We start from the raw sequence: 15304 nt of genomic DNA, 5'->3' as shown, positions 1-15304 counted from the left end.
CAGAAAATAGTACAGTTTTCTACCATACACTCTGTGTAACCAAATCCTGCTTCCGATCTTTAATGACTTTTGAGTTTCATGCCAAATGTCAATGTTCATGTATTTTATGGACAGAAATCTTCAGACAGGTGATTATTTAACATAGTGATTTATGAACCTGAGTGGCTCTGCAAATCGTGTAACTTTTTTTAATTGCTCATTTCTATTGGAAAGCAGTAGGAAACTTTTTTATACCAATGAAGCTTGATTCTCTTGCCATGCCAAATTCTCCCATCTCCCACTGTTTTCAATTAATTGTTAATGACTTAAAGATGAGCAGATATATAATAATGATTAGTTGATGACAGATAAGTTTAGATATGCTAACAACCATAAGAATTATCAAAAAGCTGGGGGTTTTTTTTGAAATGTTTTTTATGTAATGGCAAAGAACTTTATCCTTTTTTAATGCAAAGGCAATCAGTCTCTGGTGCTTAAGTTAAGCGAATTAAGTCCATATTTGGATAATGCCAAGTACATTTGTATTGGTTTTGGCATTTAGACCCACTAAAAATGTTGCTATACATTTAGATATCCTAAATACAAATTTTGATATCATTGTGTTTGACATCTTGTTGAAAATACTGTTGCAGAACTCTAAAAGCAGCGACCAGAGAGCTAAAGAGCGCAGAACAGCGAATATCTGTATGGAGCAAGCCAGCCACATGGGCTGTTCATAAAATAAAAAGAGGCTGTACAAGCCTCACTGAAGGTTTAAGCAGAGAGGAAATCCAAGGAGAGAAATGTTTGTATGATACTTCTCCCTTATGGGGAGAGCTTGGATATATCTTTTTCTTCTGATTGTGGTGAGGGTAACACGTGTATACCTGAGGTTTTGTTGTTCATGGAGCATCTTACATGTTACGTTTTTGCTAACTGTATATTCTGTGGGTGTTGTAGAAGTTCCTGTCAAGGTATGGGAGCCTGTTACAGTGTGTAGATTTACTAAAGAAACGCCAAAATCCAAGCAAACCAAAATAACCTCTTTTTCTGCTTCAGAAATGCATGCCAGAATCATAACTCTTCTTGAATCACTGACAAAAGGCAATTGACCTGATCTAGGATTTTTTGAAAGAATTTCTGATGACTAGAAAAATAAAAGCTCAGGGCTGTTTATGTTAGCACTCAGTGATAAGTCCCATCAGAAGCAGCGCTGATTTTAATTGTTTCGTTCTGTTTTTACTTTGTTTTTGAATTTTAGTGCCAAACACAACGGAACCTGACTACAAATCCAAAGACTGGGTTTTCCTCAATTACACCTACAAGAGGTTTGAAGGGCTAACGCAGCGTGGCTCCATCCCTTCCTACATGAAAGGCGGGAAGTTGTGAAACAAAACAGAAACCCACAAAAGAAGTACAAATCCAAACCTCAGGTAGCTGCATCACCAGACCTGCTTGGCATTAGTTATCAATACATTGACTCTGGTGCGCATCAGTTTCACAAGGAAATTCTACAGGCTTAGGATTTCTAAGACTACTACAGGAATTAGTTGGCAGTGCCAGCTGGCTTTTGATTTTGGGGGGGGGCGGTTGTTTTCTTTTTTTTAAATATTTGAATATTTTTGTTAACTTTATTTTACAAAGGTACTGGAATAAAAGGAACATGTATCCCTTTAACTGCACTGCCTATGTGCGTACAATGGTTAATGATGCCTCTCTGTACTGTGGCTTTGTTTGTACTGTAAACCATCTAATCCACCCAGGAGTAAAACATATCACTTTATGCAGCATTGTTATTATACTGCTTACCTGGTGGGTTTTAGATATGCATTATAAAAAAACATTGCCTGCATTTACAAAATTCTCTGAGAAGTTGCTCCAAGGATGTTCCACTTGTGGTCTACAGAAACCCCATGAGTGTGGCAACTTGAATTACTTTAAATAGCAGTGTCCTTGTATCTGCCTACCCTTGCTCTCCCCACTGGAGAGGGCTTTATCAGCCAATCATCCCTTCTTCTCTGTCTTTTCTGCTGTGTGGTGGTGAGACAGTCCCTGTGATCTGTTTGGTGGCATTTCTGCTTTAAACAATAGTTAATGGGTATTACTGCTCAAAATGGGACCTATTGGCAACTTCAGAAGAATAAAAAAAATCCAAATAAAAATTATAAGGATTTTTAACAGAAGGGAAACTTTCTGATACCAAGTTCTGAAGAGATGGCAGCATTTCCAGGACTGTATTCCTTTCTGTGTTTTAAAGCAGATAATCTTTTTGCTACTCATAATTCAAACAGTCTTTTCTGTCTATTTAAAAATATGTTCTAGAAAAATGTCCAAAATGCTGCTTTTCCTTTTTATCGTCCTAAGAAGTTCCAGGTAGAAGGGATCCTGCTCTAGTCTCTTCTGTCCAGAATTACCCTGTAGCAGCCTCTGCCAAGCTAGAGGAAATGAAGCACCTCACTAGACTCAGAGTTCTCCTGCGGTCTCCATCATCTTGTGGTATCGCTGTCTAGATACTAGATACAAAGGATCATGTGAGTCTGCAGCCCAGTTTTCAGGAACCACAAACCACCATGACTGAATTGGGCAGAGCATCTAAAAGCTTTTCTCTCCAGTCTGCAAGATGGTGCCAAACAGGCAGCAGAGACAAGTCCCCTTCTCCTAGGTCACGGGAACTGAAGCAGGAATCCCTCCATATGCAGGGTATGGTTTTGCTTTTCAACGTAGCAGCAGTTCAGGATAGAATTGCACTCCTCAAACGGTTTGCAGTTATCTGATCAGTGGGAAACGTATCTTTATGTCTCTGCCTATACCAACATCGTATCTGCAGTACTTTAAATCTATCACAATACAGTAGAGATCTCTGATGTCATTTTCTGGTTACAAGAGAGATTTACAACAATGAACAATGTCCCTGTAATGGAACAAGCAGAGTCACTGCTGCCATCTTCCTCTTCTGGACACAAGTGAAAGGTGGTCTAAAAACTGCAACACTCATTCGAGTGAAGCACAGGATGTTTGTGCATACAGTAGGAAAGGTTCTATTAGACTGGCTTTTGCAGCAAAATTGAAGTGACTACAAAGCCCTTACAGAAATATTTATTGCTGTTAGGCACCATGGTATCAGCTGTTCTGCATTATTTGTTATGCTTTAAAAACACACTGGTCTGTCCATCTGCTGCATAAAAGACCATTTACCAGCAAGACTTCTGTGTATCAGTGGCTTACTGGTGTGCATGTAGTCTTCCCTGATCCAACAGCTACTAGGTTCCTTGGGGCTTCAGTGATGTCTTTCCCTCCAAAATTCTGTCTACTTTCAAGCACCTAATATCTTCTATTTATGCTGCATTTTTACAAAAATAAAAAAAAAGTAGTCTTCAGTTCATGAAAGAGGAGTAGCCAGTGCCTCGGGGCCCATCCAATTTATATAGTGTTCTATCAGAACATGACTAAGCTGAACTTTTACCTAAGTGCTGGAGTTAGGTGGGAACGGCTCATTAATCTTCTAGATTTTCTTCCCAGACCTTATGCTAATTAATGACCCTTTACTGCTGTAGGGGCAAGAGCCTCCAGAAATTCTCCAGTGTTGTTCTTAGTCTTGTCAACATTGTGAAGCTCAACCTATATTCATGCAAAGGCTGTCCAAAAACAATTTGCATGAATCCGCCTTTACACTTTGATTTCATTCGATAGTGCTCTAGCAGCTTCTGAGACTTCTCACCAAAGGAAGTCTTTTCTAAGGTCTTCAATCCATTCTACCAAGACAGAGGATCAATGGGCAGAAAATATCAGAGATGCAAACTTGGCTTCAAAGGGCACTGCGATACAACAGAGAATTTGTAAAAGTTTTAATTTCTAAACTCATTCATGGGGCACTGTGTACACCAGAAGTGGAATTCCTGCAAACAATGCATTTCAAAAGACCACAGTAACCCTATCTGTGTAACATAAAAAGAAGTCTTTGCTTCAAATTCCTAAGACAAGATAAGTTTCATGGAGACTGCAAATGCTCAGTAATATTGGTGATTTTTCTTTTTCCTGTGGGATTTAGGGGAGGGAAGATAAATACACACTTAATTTAAGGCTATCTATTAAACAGCTCTGTTTGTACATACTCACTGGTTTACAAACTTGGGGAAAAAAGCTCAACCCTTCTATTTGTAACACTAAAGATAATACTCATTTAAAATTGCGGATGATTAATCATATCAGTGCTCACATAGCAGTTATATCCATAAGGAGACAGCCTGCAGCCTATTTAGCATAAAGTCCTGTATTGTGGTAGTTGTTTTTTTTTTTTAAACAAAACAGCATTATTTTAATCAGTCAAACAAAATATTAACTACTGCTTTTAGGATGATAGATTTGTTTTGTTTTTTTAAAAAAAAAGGTGAAACTGTGATACTGTAATGGATTAAAGAGAACAGAGGGTTAATCTCCACTGGCTTTCAAACAATGGAAGTACAACATATTTTTTTGTTATTTTTGTCTTATTCCTTTGGATGGCTGTGTTTGGGTTTTTGGTTTTTTTCTTCCTTTGGCGATGTTTGTCACTGTGCCATTTATTTTTCTTATTCTTGGAGTACCAAAGATCCTGAAATGGCTTGATGATTGCAGCCATGTGAAAATTTATTTTCTGGAAGTATGTTTTGTTAATGTTTGTTAAAATGTGGAACTGTGTATGCAAATTGTTATTGGAGGTTTTGCTGGGAAATTTAACCTGTTCCAGCAGGGGAAACTCGAGTGCATCGATGGAAGTGGTGAGCCTGGATCTGAATACTCTGAAACTGGGGAGGAAGCTTGGATTGGGAAACGCAACTGAGCTTTTGCCCTTTGCTCCATCTCCAATCAGCATGAGCTGAGTGGCCTTAGGTACAGGACATCAGCAGAGGTTGTTTCATGTGCAAAAGGAGTTAAAAAAAAAATTGCCAGCATTCAGAAATCAAATATTGTTGATACTGCATTTGCACTGCTAAATTTGCCTTGCTGGAGAGTTATGTAAGTGTTATTTTTATAGGTCAATTGTTAAAACACCTGAGCCATTGGATACAGTATGGAATAATAGCATCTGACGTGGGTGAACTCACCTAAGTGCAAAGGGGCTTAGCTCTCCACGCTACAAGGAGAAATGGGCGTAAGTGCGGTGTGAAGGGTGTTGTGTCAGCTCCCGCTAACAAGGTGACTTTCATCCTCTGCAAGCAGGGAATACTGCCGTGTTGCCCAGTTATACTCTAATGCTTAGGAAGTGCTCTCACTTTTTCAATAATGCGAGCAGTTACGAGCATTGTAACATACTGTACCTTGTCCTTTTCATGTTGATATATTACAGCAGCTCATTCTTGGAGTCGAAATGGCAACTGCTATATTTTTCCTAGACTGTTTCATTAGCTGTGGTTGGGAAAGTTACATAGAAGCATTATAAAAATTTATATGAAGCTTTTTACAGCATTTGAAAATAAAAGTAGCATTCTTTTTGTAAAGCTGCCATTCTTCCTTTGTACCTTTGTACTGAATTTGATGATCTTCTGACTGGGAGACATCTAAGGAATTGTGCACTACTTTGTGTATTCATCTTGAATTCCATGGACAGTGAAAAGCCCAGGGTTGCTGCTCTCAGTCTGAAAGCAGAGGTCATGTAAACTGCTCAACTTGTGTCAACTGGAGTCACGCAAAGCTACTTCTAAAGTGGTTAATGCCCTTCACAGGAGATGTACCTTCTTCCCTGTAGGCCATAATTTATTGAAGAAAGGCTTCCATGGGCAGTTGTGCCCTATAATTGACTATAGAAACAGCTTTGTCCTACTGTACCCTGTTCCTTGCTGAGTTTAGCACAGTGGCAGCAGATGCAGTTGTGAAATAGTCACACGCACAAAAAAAACTATGATGGAGTTGAGCAGCTGAAAGCAAAGAGGAGCTAGAAGCTAGTGACAACTGGCCTTCTCTGGAGCCCTCCAGTGAATAGTAGCCCTCCCTCCACTTGAGAATGACTGCTCTCAGTAAATGACACAATTTTAATAGAATTTTATGAATTCTATTTAACCGGATTACACTTTTTTCCTCCAGTAAAGACATATATCTGAGCTCCATCTCATAAGGAAATGCAGGCTTGTTTCTTTGTCTCTTCGCATGGCCAAATTAAGTATTCCTCCAAAATACATCACTTCAGTGGGAAACAGAGTGGCTACGTCTTCAGCACCTGCAGAAATGTGGTGATGGTTTGGTGGGGTTGTATTTTTTTTTTAAATCAACCAAACATGCTGCAAATATCTGTTGTCCATTTTTCATTTCTTATTCTTGTACCAAAGCAAAACAATTATGCTTTGAACAGTGAAAGTTCTTTTCTGACAATATTCCCATGGAAAGAGAAGGAAATGTTCAAAACCAATCTGTTGTGGTAGGAGAGATTACAATAGTGGTTTCCAGATCTGGGCTAGACAGGGATATATTTGCAGTGCAGGAAGTACTTAACGTCCCTCTTTAAGGTACTTTTATTCCTCATGCATGTATATTTTAAATGCCACTGAGGTTCTAAAATGCCTGTTCCATAGCTGAACTTCAAAGATGAAAGCAGGTTTTAGATGTGGGTGCCAGCAGCCTGTAACCTTCCAGCCCTGCTGGGTTCAGCAGTAGTAGAGTCTGCTTTTCAGCCTAAGAGAAGCCGCTGTCTGAGAGATGCCAGGAACGGTAATGCTGGCACAGCTGAAGGGCAAGTAGCAATGTATTTATAATACAATGAACTTACTTTCTCTTGATAGTAGGTTTGTACATTTCATCACACAAGAATACTGCTACAGTAAGTCTGAGGGGAAAGGAATCTTCACACAAGCAGAGAGTTTGTCTCACCACCTCCTCCTCCAACCACCTCTCTTCAGGTTACCTGATGGCATAGAGGTTACTCTGGGGAAATGGGGCAAGTCAGCTTGAACCTTCTCATGCTGAGGAGGAAAATTAACCCAGTTTTTCTCATTTCCCAATTAAATCAGAGTTGTGCTAGGAACAGTTTGTTTCTGATTTGAACTGACCCTCGATGCCACATCTTGTTTCTGTATCGGCTGCTTTAATCTGTTTCTAGCGAGTCACCATCTGCTGCCACTTCTCTAGGAATACGTGCTTTCTATACATGCTGTCCCTGGGCAGTCTGCCTTCAGTTGGTAGCAGTTTCTTCCCATCCAGGTGCCTCTGCCCATCCTCCTCCTTCCAGAGACAAAATCTTTGCCCTTACCTCTACATTTCCTGTCCACAAAATTAAAACAATGTTGAGTGAGGCAGCTTGACAGCAGAGTATGTGCTGTGACCTTGAAGCTGTTGTGTAAAAGCATAACCACAGCCCTTGTTCCATATTTTGAAGAAGAGATGGCAGCTACAGCTAGCATTACATACACACCATGTCTCAGGAACATGGAGGTATCAGAGCTCCAACAGGAACCAGGTGCCAAGACATTTCCCCCAGTCCACTAAACTTTGAGACTCAAAATAACAAATGAGCAGCTAGGAACTTCAGTGGCTTCTTGATCATGATGGAGTGAATCACTGGTAAACTAAACGCAACCTCAGGGAGGCTGTCTTTGAGGTCTCATCCAGCTCCCACTGAAGTCAGCAAAAGATCCCTATCTAAAGCCCAAAGAAACCAGGGAACAAGTATGATCTCACAAGCAGGCTGTTGCTGATGCCATGTTTTCATATTCTTTACAAATAAGATATGAAAGATTATACTATCTATATGACTCATTTGGTTGAAAAGCACTACTTGAAGAGGATGCCTTTTAGCTTCAAATACAATGGTGAGAAACTTGTGCGGTACTTCTGCTGTTGAAGAAGAAAATATTACTTTGTTTTTAATAAGTGTAATTAATGTCTCAAGAAAACTTTGCAAATGGCACAATTTATTTAAATGCCTTCTTCTGAAATAGCATGCTACCTAACTGGGCCCTAGTATGGATTTTGCTGCTTGTATGAAGCAAACAGATCAACATGACTTTGTGAAGTTGACAGGTGGTGAACAATGAAGGTAACACGTTCAGCCGGCACAGTCCTGCTGAGCAACGTTAGACTCTGCAAAAGTTGTCAGGTTTCTCTTTTCAGTTCATTCTGCTTTGACATAGGGGCAGTGGTTTGCCCTTCTGTATCTTGGCATTGCTCCTATACCAGCTGTTTAACATAAGTCTGTTAACACTTGAAAAGACCAGGAATCTGGCTTCCAGACAGTAATGTAATGCATTGTCAGGACTTTTGTAGGCAAGATGAATGCAACAGCTGTAGCAGCTCAGAGGTTCACAGATTGGTTGTATGCAAAGCCAAGAAAAGAAAGGTATTTTGTCTTTGGAGCTATGCTACCCTTGCTGCTGCTTTTCTCTTATAGCCACAGCAGCAGCACTGATTGGGATCCAACTGATCCTGGAAAGGCAAGACTTGGCTTGGGGGCTGCCACTTGTACACCATGGGCACATTTGCATTGCTTTTCAACAGGCCTCTTAAGCAGCTTGCTTCATCCTTGCAATACAACAGTATTTCAGAGACATTCAACATTAAACTCTTGTTACACATTCAGAAAATAGCAGTTTCTGCCAGGATAAAAAGGCTATTTAAAAACAGAAGAGCCCACAGAAATGGCACTATCGAATTCAAAGTTCCGAGATTTCCAAGGAAGTTAATTACTTTGTGGGTACAAAACTAACCAGCCATGCCTCCAAATTAAAACAGGCACTTTGGAAAATGCCCATCTTTTTTACTTGTTTTGATTTGGTTAGAAAACCATGTAGTAAACTTGTCATTCTACTGGCTCCAATGCTAAGATTGTAGAGGGAGAAGAGCAAGCAAGATTTGGGAGCTCTCCTCAAGCTAAACTTGTTTCATCATGAATTAATCCATGATTCACAGATCTTTACAGCCAGACAATGTCACTACCACAATCCACAACCTGATGTACTGTATAACATAATCCATACTTCACTCACTGTATGGTGACAGCACAGTGCAGCCTGTTGCTGGCAAATCCTGAATTCTTTTATGCTGTTTGTTTTTTTTTTTTCTTTGTTGAAGGGCTTCTGTACCTATCACTGAGTGAAAATAACTTTAAAGAGCTTATTTTTTTATTGCTGGCTGAATGTAGTATGACTACACTATTTGTATCACTTTTCAAGCAAAAGACTGTCTGATTTGAGGAAGAACTTTTGCTTTAAAGTGATTTTACTAATGCATAGACACAGAGTTTATAGCAAAGTCCACAAACTGCTTGTGGTCCCCTTAAAAGTAGTCCAATAACTTTCATGCACAAACCACAGACTAATAACAGATATTTTAAAAAAAAAAAAAATTCATTCTTCTGACTAGCTAGCTTGTTTACATGTACTCTAAAAGGCTCACTTGATTCAGCTCACAGCTGTTGTTCTTCACATTACTTTGAGCCATGTAATACCATGGTCTGAGAGAAAACCACAAACATGTTCTGGAAGAGAAGTCTCTCAAAAATCTGTATTTGTATTTACAGGTGTGCTGAGTAACTGGAATTTACTGGTATTGATTTTCAGTAGAAAAAGTTAGCTAGCTCACCCACCCGAAGCAGTCACCTAAGTATGTTTTTATACGAAGCAATACACAGAGTGAGTCTTGGTGTCCTCTCAGAGAGGGAGAGTGTTTTTTGTCTAGTCACTTTCAGCTTTTGAAATAGGTCTCTTAAGCATGGTGTGCATGGAACCAGCTTAGCCTCAGCACATATACAATCACATCTATGTCAAGGTGGTATCTCACAGAAATGCTGACCAGATGTTCTTTATGTCCTGTGCAATGGCTAAGACATTATATGCTCTGGCTGGCATTAATCATTTACAGAAAAAGGTATAATAATAGAGATACCTTTCTTCAACTGCTCAGTCTCAGGCTATTATTTAACTGTTCTGAGGTTTGAGTGTTATTTTTACCCCTTAAGCAAGTTGTTGTATAAGTTGTTGGAAAAAAATGAAGCTATCTGTTGCTTACATAAAGCATTCTGTTCTCTGTTTTATAGCTAAAAGCTACTTAAGAGAAAGTGCTCACCTAAAAACAGGGCAAAATATCAAGTGTGGCCTACTCAAAATCAGTGCCTTACATAAACTGCCAAGACTCTAGGCTAACTACATGAAATAAACACCATAACTGGTCATATATGAAATGTATGAAATGGTTGATTAAAAGACCAAGCATTGCTTTTGCATAAGAAAGAACAATAAATGATGTTTAAAACCTGTGTTAATGAATTGGCAGCGCATTATGTTTATAAGGACTCTCTACATGCAAGAGATGTGACATTGACCATGGATAAAAAAATACACAGAAGAAAACCTGACAGGCAGAATCCTTGCTAAGAGACTGATCTGATTTTCTGACCTAGATGTACCATGAAGTGCCAAGAATTACTGCATTGAATTACAAGTACTTCTGCCATTGCACTAAAAAATATTTAATAAAGTGTGAATATGGTACATTAGCTCTGTTTCTAGTGAGTCCTTTTTTTAGAAAAAAAATTGCATTTTGAGTGTCCTCATTAAATGTTCCCATATGGAGAGTGATTGTATTTAATAGCTGTTAAGCTATTAAGTGTGTTAAAAACTGTTTTCTGGAACTATTTCAATCTTTAACTCATTGAGCTTTGTAACGATGGCCATATTCAACTTTCTGTGGTTACTGAGCCTCTGAAACACCTTCAGTCCATGTGGCTGACTCACTTCTGAAATCTTAACATTTGTGCATCCACTGATGATGCAAAGTTGGAGGAGGGAGCTCCTACCTTCAAAACTGGGGCAGAGAGTATTTTAGCAGGGCCAAACATGACATTTAAGCTTTCTTTAAACAAATCCTGGGAAATTTGTTTCAATATCACTTGTATGAATAAAACAGATGTGCTTTACTGGTGATGACATTCTTGAAGATGGCAACACCATCTCCTGTTTTTTAGCTCTTCCTACCGCTTTTTATTTCATTTAGGGCAGAAGCAGTTCTTAATTGATTTTGTCCAATAGAAATTCTATAAGACTAAGTGAACCCAGCATGGTGGAATATATCTGTCATTCCAATAGTAACTATGAGATTACATATCACTTAAAATTCTGAGATGAAAATTGGGATTTGCAAGGGAAAAAAAACCAAAGTACCTTATGTAAAAGTATGCATTGAGACTGTCATAGTAGCATGATTGCATTTGTCCAGCAACACTACCAGATGGAACCCCACAATTCCCTGGCCAGGTGAGCATATACTGTTAAGAGCTGTTCACTTGCTCGGCCTTTCCACATGCATAGTCTAACCCTTGGCCTTAGCTATGGCCAAGATGTTGAGCTGCCCACTGACAGACAGAAATGTGTTGGGAGCTTCAAAGTATAAAAGATAGTATAAATAAGAGTTCTGGAGCTCATCTGAGCAATCATTGTCAAGACTGCAGCTTGGAGTTCAGGCAAGTAAATTCTGTCTAAATCTTGGGAAGTTATGAATAAAACACATGCTTGCTTTCTGGGGTTTTTCCCAGCTCTGTCATTGACTAGGCAAGTTACCAATATTCCTCCACATTAGGTTAAATTCATAGGTGTTCAAATGGATTTGACTCATGTCATTTTCTGAGGATTCACTTTCTCAAGTTCTTAGAATCACAGAATTGCAGAATTATCTATGTTGGGAAAGACCTTTAATATCCTCAAGTCGAACTACAAACCTAACACTGCCAAGTCCACCACTAAACCATGTCCCTATGTGCCATATCTACACATCTTTTAAGTACCTCCAGGGATAGTGACTCCACCACTTCCTCAGGCAGCCTGTTCCAGTGCTTGACATCCCTTCCAGTGAAGACTTTTTTACTAAGATCCAATCTAAACCTCCTGTGTTGCGACTTGAGGCCTCTTCCTCTCTACTTAACACCTGTTACTTGGCAGAGGAGATCTCAACACCTGCCTTGTCACAACTTCCTTTCAGGTCCTTGTAGAGAGTGTTTTGGCAGATATAGATGTTTGTACGTAATTGAAATAAAAACAATACTGAAATGCTGTCTTAGATGGGATGATGGAAGCAGAGAAGCAAAGATTTTATGAGACTTTTTTACTATACAGAGAAAACAATACAAACAGTAGTTTTATAGGTATGAGGCTTTTGGCAAGGTATATCAAGTTATAGTAAGAATATTTAGAAGGACTCCAAAATTTTCTTTATTTTGAAGGCAGGAAGAAAAAAAGCTTTCTTTTTTTAAGAACAGTAAACAGTCTCTTGTAATTTTATAAATAACCATAACCACCTGCAATCTTACCACCAGTGGTGAGGTGCTTATAAACACTACTACAATGGGGTTTTTTTGCACTGTTTCTACAGCTCCAGATGCATTGTTCCAGATGCATGTGACTATCCTCTTGAAGAAAATAGCCTTTCAGAAAGCTCTTTCAAGCAATTTATTTTTGCAAGAGCAATTTTATTACCTATAGGTTTGGCTTAACCCTTTGCATGCTTGCAACATCCTTTGACCTGGTCATATAAGTGGGCATTCACATACATATACTTCCCCTCAGCATAATGCAGTCAACGATGAAAACACTTATGTAAATAAAACTATTGCTTTTATCAAAACCACATGGATCTTTTTTGTATATTTAGTCCCACTTCCTTTTTCACTTTTAACAAAGGACGTTTTTCTTTTTATATTAGGAGCAATTTTATCATGCCACCAGATCCAAGAAAACAATCACTTATCTGCAGTTCAAATATATAAATTTTATCTGCTTAGATATTAACCCCTAGAACAGATGACAGAAGAATGTAAGATGTACTTTGCAAAATATTACACCCACTTTTCTAAGTTCCAAAGGACACACCATTACTAATAACTGCCATATGCTCTGAAAGCCCGCTGAACAATGCACCTGCAGAAGTAGCTTCTTTCACACAGGTCACTGATGATTTAGAGCCAGCCTTAAGATACCAGCTGCACTGTACATCTAAGTTCCTTCATATTTGACTTCAAAAGACAGAAGCAGGCTCATGTGCTGCCCATGAAGACAGTACAAGTAAGCAAAAGTGGTGGTTTAGCCAGGTGTCCACCAAGTCATAATATAACTCCACCTCCTAAACTGGACAGGAGAGAGAGAGAAATATATCGAGTGGTTTGTGAGTTAAGGACAGAGAGATCTCTCAGCAATTACAGTCATGAGCAAAACAGACTCAACTTAGGGAGAAAAAGGTTTATTTATTAAAGGAACAAAAAGAGCAGGGAGATGACAATAAAACTGAATCTTAAAACACCTCCCCTCACCCCTCTCTCTTCTGGGACTCCCTTCCTCCCCAGCAGCACAGGAGATGAGGGATGGGAGTTGTGATCAGTTCATTACAGATGGACTCTGCCACTGCTTCTTCTCAGGGGAGGCCTCCTCACACCTCCCATTGCTACAGTATGGGGTCCCTCCCACAGGAGACAGCCCCTCACGAACTTCTCCAGTGCGGGTCCTTCTCATGGGCTACAGTTCTTTACAAACTGCTCCAGCATGGGGCCTTCCATGGGGGCAGCTCCTCACACCCTGTCCCAATGTGGGTCATTCACCGGGAGAACAGTCCTTCAGGCACTGACTGCTCCTGTGTGAGTCCCTCACGGGATCACAAGTCCTGATAGCAAACCAGCTTTGACGTGGGCTCCTCTCTTCCCACAGACTCCCAGGTCCTGCCAGGAACTTGCTCAAGGGTGAGCTTCCCATGGAGTCACAGCCTCCTTCAGGCACCCACTTGCTGTGGTGTGGGGTCCTCCACAGGCTGCAGGTGGATCTCTGATTCCCCCATGATCCTCCATGGACTGCAGGAGGACAGCTGCCTCACCACGGTCCTCACCACAGGTAACAGGGGAGTCTTTCTTTCAGGGCAATAAGCACCATCCTCCCCTCCTTCTTGGTATCTGTGGAGATGTTTTCACATTTTCCCTCCCTGTTGCTGCTGCAGTTTAGCAACTGCGCAACAACTTTCTCTCCTTCTCAAATATGTTATTCACAGAGATGTTACCTCAGCCACTAATTGGCCAGGCCTGGGTCAGATACGGGGTCCATCTCAGAACTGGCTGGCATTGGCCCTGTCAGCTACAGGGGAAGCTTCTGGCAGCTCTTTGTTTAAAGAAGCCACCCCTGTAGTTCCCCTCACTACCCAAAAAGCAGGCCCAGACAAAATCACTACAGCAAAGTAGGACAGTAAGATTATCAGGGGACTGGAGCAACTTTCTTATGAGGAAAGGCTGCAGGAACTTGGGCTGTTTATCCTGGAGGAGACTGTGGGGGTATGTCATTAATATTTACAAGTATATAAATGGTGGATATCAGGAGTCTGGGGAATCACTTTTTTTTGTTATATCCAGAGACAGGACAAGAGGCAATGGAGAGAAGCTGGAACATAAAAAGCTCCATTTATACAGAAGGAAAAACTGTTTCACTGTGAGGGTGTGGGAGCCCTGGCACAAGCTGCCCTGGGAGGGTGTGGAGTCTCCTCTGGAGATTTTCAAGAGCTACCTGGTTATGTTCCTTGTGTGACCTGATCTAGGTGGACCTGTTTTAGCAGGAGAGTTAGAGTAGATGATCTCTAAAGGTCCCTTCCAATCCCTACCATTCTGTGACTCTTGTGAGAGGTTGTTAAGGAGAAGAGGTACTGCTGAGGTCCTGATGCCTGCATTGTACATGTTGTAGAGGTTTCATTTCAGACTAGATCTAGTGGGGTCTCATGGAGTGAATGCCTGTTATCAGCTGCAGCACATACACTTTTAAGGGCTTAATCTTGATGTCTTTGTGCAAAAGGAATACACTTCACACAAACCACGGCTACTCCAGGATATGAACTAAAGCACACGATGGGTAGACTCACTTCAAAAGTACATTCTTGGTATTGGCAAAGAGCTACAACCTCAACATCTATTGTAACACAGGTCTACTAACACAGTTTGACATACTGATAGAAGTTATCCATACTTTTATGCTATATTTCTTGACACATGCTACTGGTCTCTACCCTGCTCTGACCACACACTGATCCAGGTGATCCAAAGACACCACTCCCAAACAAAACTATTCTAAGATCCTGATTCTTCCTCTGACAAGGTGTCCTCTGCACAGCACTCTGAAAGTACAACAGGTATACAAGCCAAAGCAATGCAATTTGGGGAACTTCCCTCTGTATTGCAAAGACCAGCCCATGGCTACCCTGGCCCAATATGCCAGAAGGCAGCAGGGGCACTTCCACCATATATTCACCACGGCTGGTGTGGTGTGGCGTGGCGTGGCCTGTCCAACTGCCACGACTATCCTCGTGTGTCTCAGAGCTCTAGATGGGAGCTGTGCGGGTAGCACCA

At 40.5% G+C, this 15304-nt stretch overlaps 1 protein-coding gene across 3 annotated transcripts in view; it reads left to right on the top strand.

Annotated features, from left to right (window-relative positions):
- STK38L (serine/threonine kinase 38 like) overlaps positions 1-10358 on the top strand; it is a 54649-nt gene extending 44291 nt beyond the window's left edge. For 2 of the 3 annotated variants that reach the window (XM_062008612.1, XM_062008597.1), the window contains exon 14: positions 1241-10358. In XM_062008612.1, the coding sequence (XP_061864596.1) occupies positions 1241-1368 (128 nt within the window). In that variant the 3' untranslated portion in view covers positions 1369-10358. The remainder of the gene's footprint in view (positions 1-1240) is intronic. The other variant, XM_062008603.1, reaches the window with a different exon arrangement.
- Positions 10359-15304: the final 4946 nt, after the last annotated feature.

This window comes from Colius striatus, chromosome 1 (genome assembly GCF_028858725.1).
Source record: "Colius striatus isolate bColStr4 chromosome 1, bColStr4.1.hap1, whole genome shotgun sequence".
NCBI lineage: Eukaryota > Metazoa > Chordata > Aves > Coliiformes > Coliidae > Colius > Colius striatus.
This window is presented reverse-complemented; position numbering and strand designations above follow the sequence as displayed.